This window comes from Arvicola amphibius, chromosome 10 (assembly GCF_903992535.2).
Source record: "Arvicola amphibius chromosome 10, mArvAmp1.2, whole genome shotgun sequence".
NCBI lineage: Eukaryota > Metazoa > Chordata > Mammalia > Rodentia > Cricetidae > Arvicola > Arvicola amphibius.
Genome location: NC_052056.1, coordinates 117896509 through 117914611, shown reverse-complemented (window position 1 = coordinate 117914611; position 18103 = coordinate 117896509). Strand labels below are relative to the sequence as shown.

The following is an 18103-nucleotide window of genomic DNA, read 5'->3' as shown; positions in this document are numbered from 1 at the left end:
AAGTTCATATGGTGGTGTTTTAGACACTGGTCAGTTCTGATTGGAAATGTCACTGTTGTGACGCAGCCCTAAAGGGAGTGGAGCTTTCTGTTTAGTGCCCTCCTTTATTGCCTGGCTTCTGCCTTACTGTGTTACGCAGAAACGAAGGCTTGTTCTCTGGAGGCTGCCATCCTGTCTAGAGTGCCCTTTGAGGGCCTACAACAGACCCTGGCAGATTTAAGTTCTAAAATGCTTTGAATGCTGAGGTCTCTCTTGACTGGGCTAGCCTGTGCTAGTCACTCTTTTCTCAGGGTCTGACTCTTTTACTGCCCATCAGCACGTCCCCCTGCTCCCGGAGCGCTGCCCTACACAGAAGCACTGTGTCTGAGCATGGCTGAGTCCTGTACCCGCTCCCCCTGCACAGCATCTGCTGTCACAGTGCACTCCTCTGAGCACACGGCGCTCAGCACAGGCATCTCCACAGTCACAGTGCAGGGCAGTACGCTTTATATTTCTAATGAAATTCATGCTAAGTGGGAGAGAGAACAGTGGCTGAGAACATGAAGAAAATATCTTAAAATGGTAGGCTCCAGACAGGCCTGAGCGCCACGACACATCAGGAAGACTGCTCTTTCTGACAAGCGCTGGCAGCTAAACAGCAGACACTAGGTTACCTGGAAGCTGCTGTGTGACCTCACTCAGACCGTGGTCCCCAAAGGAGGAGCCTCAGGTCAGCAGGGAGGTGACTATGCGCTTCCTCTGTCCATCATGGTTCCTCCAGCCACACTCAGGCTCTCCCCATTAAGGGGCGAGGAAGGAGAGTATGCACCTTCCCACAATCATACATGGAGAGGGTCTTAATCATTTTCTAAAATGCCAAGCAACAGACAACACGTTCATCCCCTGCTTCTTTTCTATTATTCCCTCCCCTTCCCAAGGGTTATGAATAACTGAAAGCCTTTAAGAAAGAAGATTGACTAAGAGGCAGACCAGGCAGGAAGAGAAGCAATCAGACAGAAATGAAGGGTGGAATCCCCTAGTGTATTAACCTCCAGGCTACTGACACCAGACTCATTCTAAGGAGATGCTGCTTAAAGAATGAAAAGGCCCCATTTTCTCCCAGTTCACAGTATCAAATGTGACTTGAAGACAGGCCCCCTTCTTCCCCACCCCAGCCACTGGCATACACTGCAGTGTCTGTGCACACGTCTGTGAGGCTGAAACCCTGAGTGCACACCTGCCTTACAACAGCAGCTTTGTTGGCTCTGTCTCTCTCAGTGGTTTAATTCCAGGGATTCCATGGTACCTGACTGCACCTCCTCTAGTCAAACAGTGTGCACACTCTAACACTGGGGCTAGTATGAACTACATACAGTCTAGGGGAAAATCCTGCTACCACCTGTTTTTGTAAACAGAATTCTGTTCACAGAAAGCCATTCATGTAGGTATTTGTCTTATGTTGTTCATAATGGCAAAACTGAGGAGCTGCAAAATGCTCACTTGCTTTGCAAAAAAAAAATTGTACTCTCGGGCACTGGGCCAGGACTCTGCCCACTCTGCTCTGGTAATCACAGACGGCTTTGTGATGCATGTCTTCTTCAATCAACTCTATTTTTTGATATTATAATAATTATTTTCTTCTTCCCTCTCCTCCCACTAAACCCTTCCATATATGCCTCCTTGCTCTCTTTCAAATTCAAGCTCTTTTTTATTCTTAGTTGTTGTTACATGCATCTGCATATATTAGATACATAATTCTAAATATAATCTGCTCTGTCTGTACAATATTACTCATATGTGTGTTTTCTGAGCTGACCATTGGTAGTGGACAGTCAATTGGTGTGCTTTTCCCTGGGGAAGACTATTTCTCCACTTCCACCAGCCCTGGGTTGACTGTGGTTCTGTGTATGGCTGAGGCGTCCTGTTTCTTCCCCAATGACTTCAGCATGTCTACTGCTGCTGTCCTTGCTCAGCTAATGTTAAGGCAGTAATATTGGTGGAGTTTTAGTCTGCAAAAACAATTCCTGCACCTATGGCTCAGGGAACAATGGAAGAAGGGGGTGGAAAACTTGTAAGAGCCAGAGGACTAGGGAGTCTGTGGTGACACTGTGTCTCCTAGGAATGTCAGAAGCTGCACCCACACATAAGGAACATGCTGAAGAACCAATTTGGGCCCTCACACTTACACAGCAAGCCTTTGACACACTGAGTCATCTCTCCAACCCCAAAGGGTATTCTTACCTATGACCTACACTCTCTGATAGTCTTATTCTTTTTACTGTATTAATATGTAATATTATTAAAATTAAACTATCATTTTGTACTAATGAAACATGTTTCCTGTTTTACATTTCAAATATTATTTGTGTAAGTAATGGGGACTACAGAGAAGTTTTTAAACCCCTGGTTTTTCCCTTCTATATAAACAATCATTGTCATCACAGTCGGTCTTTGGGGAACTTTAAGGCCCTGCTTTGCTCAGCTGCCATCATCAGGTGTGTCTTCTCTGCCCCTGCACCTGCTTCAGGGACTGCTCACCTTTAAGCTCCCCGTGGCCAAGACGCCCCAAGCGGCCGATGACCACTCTCCAGGGCAGAGATGTCATCTGGACAATCCCCAGGCACCATTCCCATAACTTCTGCAACCCAATCTTACGCGCAGACACTTTACTCCTCCGTGACCTGAAAGAGAGAGAAACAGGAAGGGTCCTACACAAATCAGCTGTCACTCAGTGAGACACACGGTTCATTTCTAAAGCACACACCCACGCCGTCCCCACGGAGCTAACAGAGTGGACACAGACAGAAAGGCTGCTCACCTGCTTGGTAAAGCGATGTTTACAACACAGGTCTCCAGTAATTCCCCATGGAGGTCAGTGCAGGATGCCAAGAGCCAGCGCTGGTCATGAGACAGACAATAGCCCACAAAGAGTACATTGTATTTCTGGGTCGCCTCACCAAAAGTCTCTCCTGGCTCTGTCTGCTTGTCTTTGATTGGGGCCAATATAAAGGGAGGGGAATAAAGCTGGATTGGGCTGGGCCGCTGAAATAAGAATCAAGTTCAGTATCAGCACAAGGCCAACCAAGACAGCATTTACAATAAAACCCAGAGCAACAATGAGGGAAGAAAGCAAGGAGTGATGACAACAGGCGCTCCCACCCCCGTCTCCCAGGACTAAACACACAGCTCGCAATGATGACACAGAGAGCAAAAGTATGAATCAAATTCATGAACTACTGTTTAAAACACCTGTCTAGTAAATGTTATAAGCCATCAATGTTTGATTAAAAGAAGCTACTACATCAGAAAGTAAGCTTGCCCAATGTCAACAGGCAATAGGAAAGTATAAACTCAAGCCACAGTGAGATCCATCAGATACAGCCCCAGGAGGGTCTGGAGTCACAGGCAGCAAACTTGAGGGATTCGCAAGATGCAGAGCCATGGCTTTAGGCTGAGAGAGGTGCTCTGGTTCATACTGCAGCAGAAGATGGCTCTGCCTCCAAAACTTACCTCCGGGTTCTTGAGGGTCATTTCAATGCTGGCTGCAGGTCCAAAGCCCGTGAGGGATTTAATGTGGATCTGTGTAGGCAGAGGCCGCCTGCACTGGCAGTACACTGAAAACGCCATGGATTTCAAGTATTGAATATAGAAAACATGTTCATCCTTCATTGTCTGCAGCATGTACTGGCAAGGCACAATCTACAAGATGCAAGCAACAGTAAGTTCAAAACTCCACAAACCAGACAGCTGGAAGATGAGACAGCATGGATCTATGGCTAGAGAGGGGCCCTTAATTCTATACCATGTAGATGTCAAATAGGATTATATCCTAATTCCTCCCAATGAAATAAAAGCTGTACCTCAAATGTCCACCAGTCATTTGAGAAGGGTAGTACCAATGTGCTGGTTTCCTTGAGAGCTGTTCTGCCCCACTGTGGGTACAAATTCTCAACCTCCTGTCCCATGGCCCTCATACTTCAAACTTGCATTTTAATGTATGCCCCATTTGTAGAGTATCTGCCATAGTATGCGGCAATAGTATCTAATCATGTGGAACTCAGACTTTGAGACAATGAAAAACTATCAGCAATCTCTTCTGTTCACTTTTTAACTTTAATCCTTTCATCCAATAAGACAGCTTTCAAAAAAATGATGAGCCATTTCAGCTGTACAAAAAATTTAAAAATCACTTCATTTTAAAGCTAGCTAAGGCACAGGGAAACAGGCATGCTCACTCACTGCTGAGAAACAAGAACAAGCGTTTTGGAAAGTGACATTCATCCGTGTCCACACGTGAGCATTATGTAGAATGTAAAACAATGCACCAGCATGTTGACTAGGCTTCGCTTACACCACTGGAAAAGGGAGCGCACATGAAATGCTGAACTACATGAGAAGGGTCAAACATGTAACATATGCTGAGCTATGCGGTACAGGCCCACAGTCAGTACTGGAGAGGTTGGGGATCTTATGACAAATGGCACTGGAAAAGTATTCGTGTGTTAACCGGAGAAAGAACCCTGACACTGTAATGATGAGACTGAGACAAGGGGCAGAAACACAAACACACTAGGATGGGAATGACAACTGAATCCAAAAGATGGAGCCCTGAAGGAGTGAGCACAGTTCCTGTCTAGGCTCATAGCTTGGAACTCAAAGAACTGAGAATTCCATCTCACAGAAACAGCAGCATAGAGGACAAGTCGTGGACAGCAACCTGGAGAATGAACGAGCTTCTCATGTGCTCGGGTAAGTGATCCAGCATCTCTGTGTAGCAGCGCATCAAGCTCAACAGCCAGAAGTTTCCGGAGCTGGAATCCTCCTCTGCGGTGTAGGTGAAGGGGTCCACCATGTAAATCACAACAGCCGGAGGGTAGGCGTGGCTGTCTGCAGAGTCGGGCTCTGTGGGGATTCCTATCCGCTCCCGCTCTGTAACACTGGAGAGAGAGAGTCAGGCGTGAGGCTCTCACAGCCAAGACATACTCCATCAAACAAATCAACTACAGAGCACACTGACTCCCCAGGCAGCGATTTCAGATTCAATACAACAGTGGGAGTGGGGGTTACACATCAGGTCCAACATCTTCAAGACAAGACAGGAAACAGCAGTACACAAACACAAAGCTGCTGTGATGCCCAGAATCTTTTAGAGCCTGGGTCTGGATGTCAGGTGAGGGATGCAGCTAATAGAGCCTATACACATATCCCCAAACTCAGAACTCTTCACACGTGTCTGATTCTGAGCACTTCAGAGCAGGCGCACTGAGTCCATGCTACTCTAAAATGGGAGCTTTCTTCTTCTACTCCTTTGTTTTCTGTGTTAATGTTGCACACAAAAATTTTATAATAATACTAGCTAATGAACTCAATAATAAGCATGTTAATTAGAAGTTCCAGCTTGCTGAGCGGTGCTGGCACACACCTTTAATCCTAGCACTCAGGAAGCAGTGGTGGGGATCTTTGTGAGTTCAAGGCCAGACTGATCTACATAGCAAGTTCCAGGACAGCAAGAGCTACACAGAGAAACCCTGTCTCGAAAAACCAAAACAAACAAACAAACAAACAAATCCAGCTCTTAATGTACCCATAGATCAACATGTGTCACTTTTAATTACCAAGAATGAAAGGAGCACTCTACTGGATTCTGAGACTCTTGAAGTATGTGTGTGAGGGGTGGAGGTGGAGGGAGGTGTCTCGGTTGGGGAGAAACAAACACACCTGTCTTGTCCATCCTGTGAAAGCTGGGCAGAGCTCTGCCCAGGCTCGGTGTCTCCGCAAGCCACATTCCCTGGAGGTCGATCTGTGGAGCTGCCCCCAGTGCTGGGGTTCTGCCCTCCAATGCCACCACTGAATCCTGAAGAAGAGGTAGTGCTCATCTGAGGGATGCCTGGAGCAGAGGCAGTCGAGGAGCCTGGAAGCCCAGAGGAGGCAGATGAACTACTTGCTGCAGGGTTTGCAGAGCTGTTGGAGGTGGGGTTGAATGCACTGCCAGCTGGGGGTGCTACTGAGCCTGAATTGGAAGACCCAGTATTCCCAGGCGTGGCTTGTCCCTGTGCTTCTGCTGGTGGACTGTGGTGCTTAGGTGGCATCAGCAGGCCACTGTCGAGCTGCAGAGTGGCTAAATAAGGTGCTGGAAGAAGACAAAAATGATTAGTGACCCTCAGTAGTGTCACACTGAATACCATGAATACTGCCATCACATTAGAATATAAACTCTATGCTTGCACATGGGTAAACCTGGCTAATTGGAAGAGACAGGAAAGAAATAACTCATAACAAGTCTCTGATGTCACTTAGAACTGGACCTCTTAGTTGTGCATGTGTCCCACGGATATGCACCCCACAGTGCTTTATAGATAGTTTCACAAGCTCTGAAAGTTTTCTTCAAGCATAAGCAGCTAATACCAAATAATGCTGCAGTTCTCAAAATGGCTATAAACACATATAACCCCAGTAGGCAACTTGAAAGAATATACACCACATAAAATCAGGATTTAGCCAGGCACGTTGGACCAGGCTTTAGTGCCAACACTCAGAAGGCAGAGGCAGGTCTATATCGCAAGTTCTAGGTGAGCCAGGGCAGGACAGAGAGACCCTACCCAGAACACATCAAACTTCAAGAGCCAAGAAATGGATAGCTGGACTTGCAGGGGTGGGGAAGGGAAGAACTGCCCTACTTTCTCTTTCCAGCTCTCCTGTGCCAAACACTTTCGTATTTACCTAGGTGATGGCGGCAAACTTGAGCATAAAGTTTGAGTCTGGAATGATTGTCATTCTCCTCACTGCTCCAAGGCTGGTTAAACCACTCGCTCACAAGCTCCTCCGTCAGCTTCTGGGCTACAGTCTTCCCCACGCGCATGATCCCGTCGCGGAGCACTTTGCAGATGGGCTTGTGCTGCCCCAGCCGACACATCTGAAAGCACACAAGACAGTCATTGACAACAGCCACCTTTCATGCCAGCAAACCAGCAACAGCAGCTGGCCTTCCCTGGCAGACATCTTGTCCCCTGACACTGCTCTGTCCTTCCAACCCTGGTGAGACCCTCTCACCAGGCAGAGCTGCTGCTGCACATGCATACTGGCACCGTCTAAGAGTCAGAGTGGAGATGCCTCTCTCCAGGATACTCATGGGAGGAGGGATTTCACAGAATCAACTATGAGGAGGGAGTTTTCTACTTGGCTAGAATGTATCCCTTATTAGAGCTGCTGAGGTGAAGAAAGCTCACCATGCTGGTTAGTTTGGACATAAACCTAGACATGTCTGGGAAGAGGGAATGTCAATAGAGGAACTACCTCCATCAGACTGGCCTGTGGGGCATTTTCTTGATTAATGACGAATGTGTGAGGGCCAAGCTTACTGTGAAGGTTGCATAAAAACCACAGCTGAGCAAGCCAGAGAAAGTGAACTGGCAAACACTATTCCTCATTGCTATCTGCTTCACTTCCTGCCTCTCGGTTTCTGCCCTGACTTCCCTCCAGGATGGACTGTAACCTGTAAGCTGAAATAAACCCCTTTCCTCCCTGTGTTGCTTTTGGTTAGTGTTTTATCACAGCAACAGAAGGCAGACTAGGGGAGCTGAGCAGTCCAACCTGCCCAGAGTACCCCTCCACGAGCAGCTCCTCAAGACCTAAACAGATAAACAGACCCAGCGAGCTGCAAACTTTAGAATCGGCTGGAGGGTCATCCAAACTATCTGTGATAGCTTAATTCTGACTTTATAGCGCTTTACACCCACAGACGAGGCAAGGGTCAAAGGTGACATATCCAAGGATATCTTCCGTGTCTTAACACGGAATGCATTGTAAGCTAGCATCTCCTCTTCACCACTAGTCCATGTTCACCGAGACACGTAAAGACAGTGACTCCTGTTCTAGAGTACATTTGAAGTCAGCTGGGTATCGTATTTACAAACACTTCCCCAGTGCTCACAGGTGCTTGCCAGCATTCTAAGCACTTTAGAAAATACTGGTTTCATTTCATGCTGCCAACACATAGACACTGGAACTACAGATACAGGGCGTTTGCACTTCAGCAGAAAACATGCATGTACCTGCCATTCCAAGATCCAGGAGTCAAATTTCAGGACTAAAGTAATTTATATACTAAAGATACAAAGCTATGATCCTGGGTTTCAGATTAATAGGGTTACTATATTTTTAATCTATATAAAAATTAGTATTAGGATGAATATAGTAATAAACTCAACAGAAGCATGAGCCACTAAATGTATCCTTCAATTACTCTCAGGAATTCTTATAGCAAAAACATAAGCATAAAGTGTGTGCATGCCTCCGGTGTTTAAAGCCCTCCCTCCCCAGCCAACACGTGCCTGCTGACTCCGAGCTGGCAAATGGAAACCCTTGGATGGGATTTTAGGTATGTGGTGAGGCTAGCCTTCTCAATCTAGTAAAAACAAAGCCTCGAGGAAGCGATGCTCTTCCAGAAAGCAAAACAAAGACAGAAAACAACAGTTCAACTCTATATTTCATCCCTACTTACAAAACACTCTTTAAAGTCTACCTCCAGGTTCATTCCTTCAGTTGCAGCCAGATGCAGTCTCACATCAAGGAGGCCACACCATTAACTTGCTCACCTCATACACAGCACTCAAGTCCCTGAAGAAAGTTTTGGCTCCTTCGAGCAAGGCCTCATTTTCTGGACACACCACAATATAAGCAACATCACGATGGCCCCCATAAGGCTCCAAGAGCAGCTTCTCCCAGAAGGGCAAGGAGAAGGGTGAGATGGTCAGGAATTCCTTGTCGTAGCCCACCAGCAGAGTGGGGATGGGCAGGGGCTCAGGAGACTCTTCTGAACCTGGAATGACATTGCTATTTAGGACACTAGGCGTATGACAGTCCCTGGTGTTCTGATGGTATGCCTGAGCCATGGGCGCCTTTTCCATGAGCTGAGGTGCTCCTGCAATCAGCCCACTAAATGGGCTCCAATGAAGAGTCTCACAAGAGTCAGAACATCTTAGAAAGGTCCAAGAAGAGCAGAGGCAGAAGGCAGTAAGCCAAGTTCACTCTGCAGGCAGCACTGCTTCAATGAGCTTCAGCACAGCATGGAGCCCTGCATAGAGCAGGAGGAGAGCAAATGTACAAGCCCAGATGGACAGACACTGTGGCTGAGGCAGAATTCCTTTAGGGAACCTAAGTGTGACTGAGGAAGAGGCTCCTCATGACCAGGGAGGCCAGCTCTTGCAAGAACCAGAACATAGAAGCATAAAGGAAATTAGGAGAAGTCAGGACTCACCATAGGTCCCACGTCCTGCCATCTTATGGAACTGCTGCCAGGTGAGCGGTCCCTGAACATGCTGGATGTTCTCCCAGGTCCTGCCTGTGCGCTTCTTCTGGATAGCATCCTGTAGAAAGGGTTGCAGGGACAGCAGCATACGTACCACATCTTGGGATGAGAGCATGCTTGTATCCAGCACTGTGGGAAGAGAGAAGAACAAAGAACAAGGATGCACGGGTGGTACTCTCCCTCCTAGATGACATTCTGAGTCTCTGTTACAGGAGATTGACAACCTTGGAGTCAAGAGAAAGGGCCTTCCAAAGAAAGAAAATAACTGGCAACTTGTTAACAAGAATAATGAGGGAAGTGGGCTACACTATAGAAGATTCAACAGAAAAACTGCATAAAAAAGTAAGAAGAGAAGTCTCATTTGTTTCAGGTAAACCTGTTTCCAAGATCTTTCAGAAGACACAGAGGTACAAAGGTGCCTTAGTCACCATGTTCCTTTCTTCTTGGAGGTGGGGGTTCAAGACAGGGTTTCCCGTAGCTTTGGAGCCTGTCCTGGAACTCAATCTGTAGACCATGCTGGCCTTGAACTCACAGAGATCCACCTGTCTCTGCCTCCCGAGTGCTGTGATTAAAGGCGTGCGCCATCACCGCCTGGTATATCATGTTCCTTTCGTTTACATACGTTGATGTTTTGAGAACGTGGGGACAAAAAGGAAAGACCCTGACAACCTTGTAAAATTTCCTTATAAAACACTGAATGCATAAAGAGAAAGGACCTTTGCCACGGCACCCAAAGGACATCTGCATACAGACAGGCAGAGACAGCAATGCTCACGGCCTGAGAGAAGTACCCTTCCATTGACAGTCACCCTGTGAAGCGTTTTCAGCCTAGAATCTGAAAGTCCTGAGCCACAGTGCAGTGTATAGCTGTGTGTCCACAATCTGGATGTGGCTGGTGCTTCTGTACCAGAGAAGGACCCACAACTTTCCTCAGTCTTGGAAAGGTCAGACTGTGATCCCAAAGGGCAGGGCCTTCATGCTACCCTCAGGCTGATTAAAAAAGAGGCTGGGCAGTAATCTAAGATGTAGCTACCAACTAAATTAGAGACCAGAGGCTCTCATGAGTCTTAGGGCATTTATAGGTGTGTTTGCGGCTTTGCACTGGTCATCCAACAGAGTTTTGTTTGGTTTCTTAATTTTGGACTAAATAAATCTAGAAAATTCCATAAATAAACATGGATGCCCAGTGTTTCCTAAAAACTGAAAGATCTGGCAAAGCAGAGGCGAGAGCCTTGTGAGCTGGCACAGCCATAGCTTGCTAGAGCCAAGTCCAGCCAAGCAGCAGCAGTGCCTCAGGACTCTGCTTGCTGGTGATCTGTTCGAGACTGAAGCAGCACTAATCACCTTCAACTTTACACTTGTTTCTCTTTCACTCACAGTAAAGAATCACAGCGAGTGGGCAATGAATGACCAGGAGCGATTCAAGGCCACAGGAGCAAACACTGTCTCGATGTACAGGCTTGGTGTTTTGAAAAGATCCAGTCCAAGGCATCATTTTCTGAAAGTCTGCCTCCCGCCTCACTCCCTGCTACTCTGAATCATTTTAGCATCCCAGACTTGCTCCGCAGTAAGATCCCAGGCGGTGGCCCTGTATGGACAGGCACCCTTATCCTCACCCCATCCACCCCTAAGTTTATCACCCAGCACTCTAGATCTTTACTTCTTAAACTCATCAGCAGATATTAACTGAGGGCCTAACGGGCCAAGGCCAGTGAGTCTGAAGGCAGGTAGTTATAAAATGAGAGCTCTGGAGGCTCCATTTCCAGGAAGCAAGCCTTGCCTCTCCACTTCCCAGATGCACGTGTCCCCATCTCACTGCTCTCTGGTCAGTCTGAATGGAGGAGACAGCCATCCAAAGGCAGTGCATGAACCCTCCACCTCCCTCTGACCAGTGTGCGCCGAGGCCACAGTTCATCACTGTGGTGTCACCAGTCACATTTTGGACTGCTGGTTGCTCCCGCCCCCACGCCTCTCCAGACACACTCTGCCCACTGCCACAGGCCAACCCTGGCCTTCTGGACTTCAGCTCCAAGGCCTGACACTTCCACCCAGACTACTCACAAGGAATCCTTAAAGCTGCATTCATGGCTACTTTCCCCAGGCTGGTCCTCTTTCAGCACCCAACCCTAGGAAGCCTCATGCCCATGCTTAGCCCCACACTGTTTGTCCTATACTACTACTCCCCACATAGCTCTGAAATGTGCCTAATTCTTTCCTAAAGCAGGTTATTATTTATTTTCTCTTTTTTCTGTAACTATTTCTTTTATTAAACTATTTTAAAGTTGGGCTGGAGAGATGGCTCAAAACTCAAGAGCATTTGTTCTTGCAGAGGACTGGGACTCAAGTCCCAGTAATAATGTGGTGGCTCACAGTTGTCTGTAACTACAGCTCCAGGGGATCCAGCATCCTCTTCTAACCTCTGTGAGCACCAGGCATGGACATGGTGCACAGATAAACATGCAGGCAAAACGTGCATACATATAAACCTAATTGAGAAAAGATTTATTACGTGCATGCATGTGTGTCTATATGTGGGTACCAGCTAAAGAGGGTAGGTGCCCAGAGGGGGTGGATGAGGGCATCAGATTCCCTGAAGCTAAAGTTATAGGCATTTGTGGGTACCTTTATGTGGGTGCTAAGAACTCAACTCAGGCCCTTTACTCGAGAAGCACAGGCTCTCCCTCTCCCCACTTTTCTGAGGCAGGGTCTCACTATATAGCCCTGGCTAGCCTAGAACTTGCTATGTAGACCAGACTGGCCTAAAATTCACAGAGATCTCCCTGCCTTTCCCTCCCAAGTCTGAATATAAGCTGCTAACCACCAAGATACCTCTCTAGCCCCAATCTACTGGTTTCTATCGGTTTTCCCAGATCTGTCCTTGATTTTTTTTTATCCTTATCTGACATTACTGTCAGAATGCAGTCTTTTGTTATCTTTTAAAAAATATCTTCCATGACCAATTATCTTTCTTGCTCTTTGGATAAAGCCTCCACCTCACTGTGGTCCTGACTTCTCACCTCCTTTCAGTTCCCTCTGGAACACGAGTTTCACAGAGTTCAGTGCCACTGTGAAACCTCAGTGTAATGGTTGCTGCCTCTTCAAGGGGAGTCCTGATGTCCCCATGGGGTTGGGGAGAGGCTCTGCTCGTGTTTCCTGTGTGGTTATTTAATACGCAATGTCCACTTTTCGAACAGATTACAAAGTCCATGAAGGCAGATGGCCTCCTCTCTAGGTCACCATGTCATGCCCCATGTGTCTGTCACAGAGTAGCAGGGGTGCATTTATAAAGCTCAGTTCTGAGAAATGCTTGTCAGCTGGGGAAGGTTCTCCCTCTGCCCACAGTGCTGGGGGCTGGACCGCGGGCTTCTACCATAAGCTAAACAGTAGCCTAATCGCACTTTTAAATAGCACAAGTCCCTGCTGGGGATGTGCCCCAATAACTACAATAAAATCAGATGTGGTTGCTGTCCCAAAAGATGTACCCCACTGAGAAACCCGAAGGAGAAAGTACTCAGGACATGTGTGGCCTGTTTCAAGGAAGAGACACCACGGTAGACTAGCCAGCAGTCACCCAGCAGTACCAGGAGGCAGGACTGCTGACCGTCCGTTTTATGTGCTTGGCCACTTGACATTTAGCAGTCACAAGTTGCCAACATACGCTGCCTGTTTGTGATTTAATAATTTAACAGAAAAGTTTCAGGAGGCAATTACTTCTCTCCAAAAGCTTCAGCAGAAGACACCCTCATCCCTTCCACATAATGGAAATCAGCTTACCCCTCACTTCCAGTCCTTTAGGTCTTAATCTTACATTTCTGTGATATACTAAAGAGAACTTTTAAATATTATTTGTACTACATTAACTTCTGACACAAATTTGCATTCTGGCATACCTACCATTGCTGTGAGGCCAACAGTGTACGGTGGCACTTCTCACCAGAGCCTCGTCCACTCTCCCACCTGTGGGATTATCCACATACTGCCTCCCCTGCTCCAACGCATTGAAGCACTCTGTCCAGTAATCGTTGTTCTCTGCCTGCACCCGGTCATAAGTCAGGCTCACACAGGGGAGTGTGTGACGACTGTTTGAGGAGATGTAATCCAGGAAGCTGAGAGAAGCGAAGGGTTGCGTGTGCTGATTCTGGAGGAGGAGGAGGAGGCTTATAGGGGGCTCTGAGGCCTTTCGGGCCCCCTCCATCTGAGGGAGAAAGGTGGACTGACACATCATTAAGCGCCTCTCCGCAGCTTGGCCAATGTCAGAATTCTTCCCAAAAATATCCAACTCATCTTCAAGGAAGAGCCCTGAATTGTAGCCAAGTTTACGGTTCATGATCGCACTAAACCCACAGGTGCATCGGTACTGGTCCTCCTTGGAGGAATCGGGGATGTACAACCCAACGTCTGCCCCTTTGATGTTCATGTTGCAGGCACAGATGCAACAGCTGTCAAAGTTTCTGTCCTTGAAGACATTCATCACGGAATCTGACAGAATCAGGGTGACATAGAGACTGTGGGCCTCAGGAATTGGCTGCATGGTAGCAGGCTCCACAGAGTTAAGGGGCCTTGTGGTAGAGGGGGTAGAGGCTGGTGACCCCTGATCAGTGCTGTCGTATTTCACAGACCCTTGGCCACTAGCAGTGCCCCCACCTCTGGGAGTTCTTGGAGTCCTGGGCGTTCGTGGTGTGGGGACAGAGAATCGCGGGGTAGCTGGAGACGGGAGGACTCCAGCCCCACTGTTGCTGGCAGGAGCAGTGCTGTTCAACGTCACAGGAGTGTTCATCTGTGGTGTGTTCAGATAGTCTGGATCTGCAAGGCTCCCGACACTAGGCACATTACTGCAACAGACACAAGGTAGTGTGAGAAAGGGCAGTGGTCACAGAAGCCAGGCCCTGCACAGCCTCCCACTCCACAGCTGCAGAGGGAATTCTAACTGTTCTTAATAAAAACCTGGAGTCAGATAGTAGGGGGTAAAGGCTGAGAGATCAGAGAAGCAGTGCAGCCAGCCAGAGCTTTTACCCTTACCAAATCCTCAGACCAAAAGGGTGATCCTACCCTCAGCCTGAATCTTCTGACCGACTGCTTCACACTGCACCCTTAGACTGCAACTGTCTCCACCAAACCTCAGACTGCATCTGAGCTCCTGTCTCCTCCCACCTTCTATTCCTTTCTCCATCCAGCCATATCCCTTCCTGTCTCCAGCTTCCTAGTACTGGGATTAAAGGCGTGGGGAGTCACCACTGACTGGCCTCTAGTGGTTTAGCTCTATACTTTAATCTTTAGGCAAGCTATATTTGTTAAAACACAAAATATCACTACACACAGCCCTGCACTGAGCATCTGGAAGTGCGTTTTCTTCTTCAAAAACAGAAGAAAAAGGAGGGAAAGAGGGAAGGAAGAGGAGTGACAGAAGAGCATGAACACACACACACGGTACTTCCTTTCCACATAATCCATACTGCTAGAGAAACTTACAGTCTTATAAGAAAACGTGAGAGTGGGCATGAAGAAAGCTGTGTGAAGTGCTGAAGGACGAACAGTGCATGGGATGGAATGGCTGGAATGGTGCAAGTTGATGTTTGCATAGACTTGTAACTTCATCTTTGTCATTTTTGAAACTGAGAGCCTGCCTGTGCACTTTTCTCTGAGGCTATCATTCTGTAATGATACTGAAGTAGCTGTAACTAAATATACATTCAAATGAGGTGTGTTCCTAATTGGGAGAAGGCAGCCCTAGCCAGGTTTGTATGTTCCCAGTACTGTGTGGCTGTTGTGTCCATCTGCCAGTTCTGCACAGAGGTTAGTGCCATTCAGCACTCACTGGCAAGGGTGCACAGTCTCTGGTCCCAGGCACAGGGAGATTTCCTGGGTTCCCTTTCAATCTCTTTCATCTTTCAATGTTACATATTACATACAATCACTCTCATTCCAGAGATGGACAGGACTGTTTTATCTCATAAGCAGTGGCTTGGGGAGAGCAGGCAGGCAGAAAACAAGGCCATGCCTGAAGCGTTTAGATGGTCTACCACTACAGAACACATCCTCAACATGTTCCCACGGATCCGGAGACAACGGACAAGCCCATTCTGCACTTGCAAGGCATCAGGACAGCAAGTTTTTCAGTCCTAATGACTCTTTTGGACACAAGGACCCAATGCTTACAATCTGTTCCCTAGTGAGCTACACATCCATTCACTTACACAAGTCATCCCCTGTAACCTTTTAGAACCTTTACCACTGGCCTGGGTATCTCAATCAGGCAGCGTGTAAGCCTGGCACACAGGCTTATGTGGGTACAGACAAGAACTGACGTGGAAATTGAATGGTGCAATAAACAAACATCTATATACTCTCAGGCTCTTTTAAGTTTTCCTGTTCAACAAAATGATTTTACAGGTTTGGATCAGAAAGAAACCATGACTGCTAACTGAAAACCTAAATAATTCAATTGTTCCCTAGATAACAAACACTTCTTACTTAGCAGCCTCATTCTCCCTGTTAGAGTGGACTGAAACCCACCCATGTGAAAAGTGGGGCATCAGCAGAGAACAAGAAGAGCTGCCATGGCATAGAGCAGACCTGAAGCAAGTGTCAACACGGGTACTGAATGCAGCAAGTGAGCCCAGGGTGGTAGACACTGGAGAGCAAAGTAGGAACGAGACAGTGTAGAGTCGTGCTGCTCAGAAATGCAACTCCTAGACCCCAGGTCTAGATCTGCATGAAGCATAACCAATAACTCGCCAACCGCAGCTACACCAGTAGACTGTGTGGCTACAAAGCACCTCCCTTGAATGACAGTGCTCTGCAATGCTGCCAATCTCATCTTTGGCTCCAGAAGACACATGCAATGGGTGGCAATAATAACCCAGACTGAAACTATCAGATCTCATCCTGGGAACCTGTGAGTGCAGGCAAGTTTAAAGTGCTGAGTAGCTCCTGATATCACAAATGGGCACTAGGGCACAAAAGTGCCTGGGCGTCTGCCACTGGTGCTCCAGACTTCATTAAGAAGCTAGAGCCCAGCTGGAGCATGGCAGCAGCCCCGAAGAAGCATTCGCAGGACAGCTTCACAGTTCCCCTCTGCAGTACACAGCCATTAGCTGCTGGAGCTTTTCCAAAGTTCTGAGTAGAGTCAGGGCAGAACAATCCCATTTTAAAGAGTAGAAGATTCAGCTACAGGGGTTCCTTACAGCCACACATAGACTTTTCAAAAGCCAGGACTGTCATATGGCAAGGCGGCTCTGGTGTCCAAGTCCAGAGTCCTCCTATTCCATCTCTACCCCAGTTCCTCACTCAGTCTGTCACTGAGTTACAGCTGTCACCTACAGATGAGTCCTACACCACAAATCTGGCTCCTAATGCTTATCACTGAATAGCTGCCAACACTGTAAAAGAAGACAATGTCTATTAAGTCAGACTTAATTCAGTCTCGCTGACTGACAACTGCCCCGAGAAAGGCATGCGCTGGAGCCCGATCGTCTCTACCCCTGCAGTGAGATCAAGCAAGCAAGCAGCACTCACCTGTTCAAGTGTCCACAGGGCACTCGGCCCAGACTCACACTAGCATTTGTACACTTTTTGCTTTCTCTGATTAAGAAGTTATTTATTTCAGAGAAAGCAGAGTCTGCATTGCTGACACAAATGCTATTTTTTCTACGCAATGTGAGATGTTCACGTCAGCATAAATGTCTTCCTTTATTATTTTCCCCAAATCACACCTCAATCTGTTGCTGCTTTACCTAATTTTAAAGTATCACACTGAAATCATTACCTTATAAATCAAAGCCCCTTCCACCACCACGAAATATAAGTAACTTTAAGTGCCAATTCTACGGCAAACACCAGCTTAGCATTAAATGTGGCTCTCTGAAATAATCTTAGTTTGTCTATCTATAGGAAATTTCATTTAAAAATAAACACACATTTTCCCACATAAGACAACATGCTCGAATGACAGGAATGGCCAAGAAGCCAGTCTCAAAGGGTAAGCTATGGTCCTGTAACAAGTACTTAGAAATGGTGAGGTGGCAGCATTCCGATACAGTGACCGGCAGAGTCCCACACGTACTTGTAACCGTCTCTAATGGAAGCGGCTGCAGGGGGCATGGGCAGCTGTTCCATTTTAGGAGGAACTGCCCATGAGGGCCGGAACAGACAGGCATCAGGTGTCTTCAGAGGCAGCAGGCAATGGCTTGGCAGCGTCTTCAGTGGAGCAAACATGGAGGACCCCACAAAAGGCTGGAACTGTGGCACTTTGTGCACATATGAAAAGTCCTGTGACAACAGAACGGGGCTGGCGTTAATGACGACAAACTGGAACCAGCCAGAGTTGCTCAGTACTTCATAAAAACGGGCACAGAATCTACTGTCATTCAATAGTTCTCTACAGAGATAAATCAAAAATAACAATCTAATGCCAACACCATTCCTGAGGCAATGGCCACAGACTGGATATGCTGGTCATCTGCTCCGGTTTCAGAGTGCTTAGGAACCTGTGTGCGGCAGGATAGCACTGCTCTCAAAGTCGTGTCGGAGGCAGCTGGAAACCACCCAGCATTTGGGAAGTTAATACACTGGTTATTACCTTTATCTCCTCTGGCTTGGGACTTCCTAAGCCATCTTCCACTTCCATCCTGAACTCTGTGAGGTGTGTGGGTACCATACTGACCACAGGACTCTCCATCATGCCCAATGCAGTCACTGTCTCTGAACTTACTCCATCTTTATAATTCATCACAGGAGAAAACGCAGGATGCTGCTCCAATGATGGAGGGGTAGGGAACATCCTTTGCAAGTCTGCAACTGCTAAAAACAAAATTACAA

At 47.3% G+C, this 18103-nt stretch overlaps 1 protein-coding gene across 4 annotated transcripts in view; it reads right to left on the bottom strand.

Moving 5' to 3' along the window:
* Med13l (mediator complex subunit 13L) overlaps positions 1–18103 on the bottom strand; it is a 224371-nt gene that overhangs the window by 11612 nt on the left and 194656 nt on the right. For 2 of the 4 annotated variants that reach the window (XM_038345043.1, XM_038345047.1), the window contains 11 exons: positions 17865–18085; positions 17349–17554; positions 13181–14118; positions 9236–9415; positions 8574–8797; positions 6700–6892; positions 5698–6109; positions 4697–4916; positions 3490–3678; positions 2798–3021; positions 2518–2687 (listed from right to left, as the gene is read on the bottom strand). In XM_038345043.1, the coding sequence (XP_038200971.1) occupies positions 2518–2687; positions 2798–3021; positions 3490–3678; positions 4697–4916; positions 5698–6109; positions 6700–6892; positions 8574–8797; positions 9236–9415; positions 13181–14118; positions 17349–17554; positions 17865–18085 (3177 nt within the window). The remainder of the gene's footprint in view (positions 1–2517; positions 2688–2797; positions 3022–3489; positions 3679–4696; positions 4917–5697; positions 6110–6699; positions 6893–8573; positions 8798–9235; positions 9416–13180; positions 14119–17348; positions 17555–17864; positions 18086–18103) is intronic. The other 2 variants (XM_038345044.1, XM_038345045.1) reach the window with 2 other exon arrangements.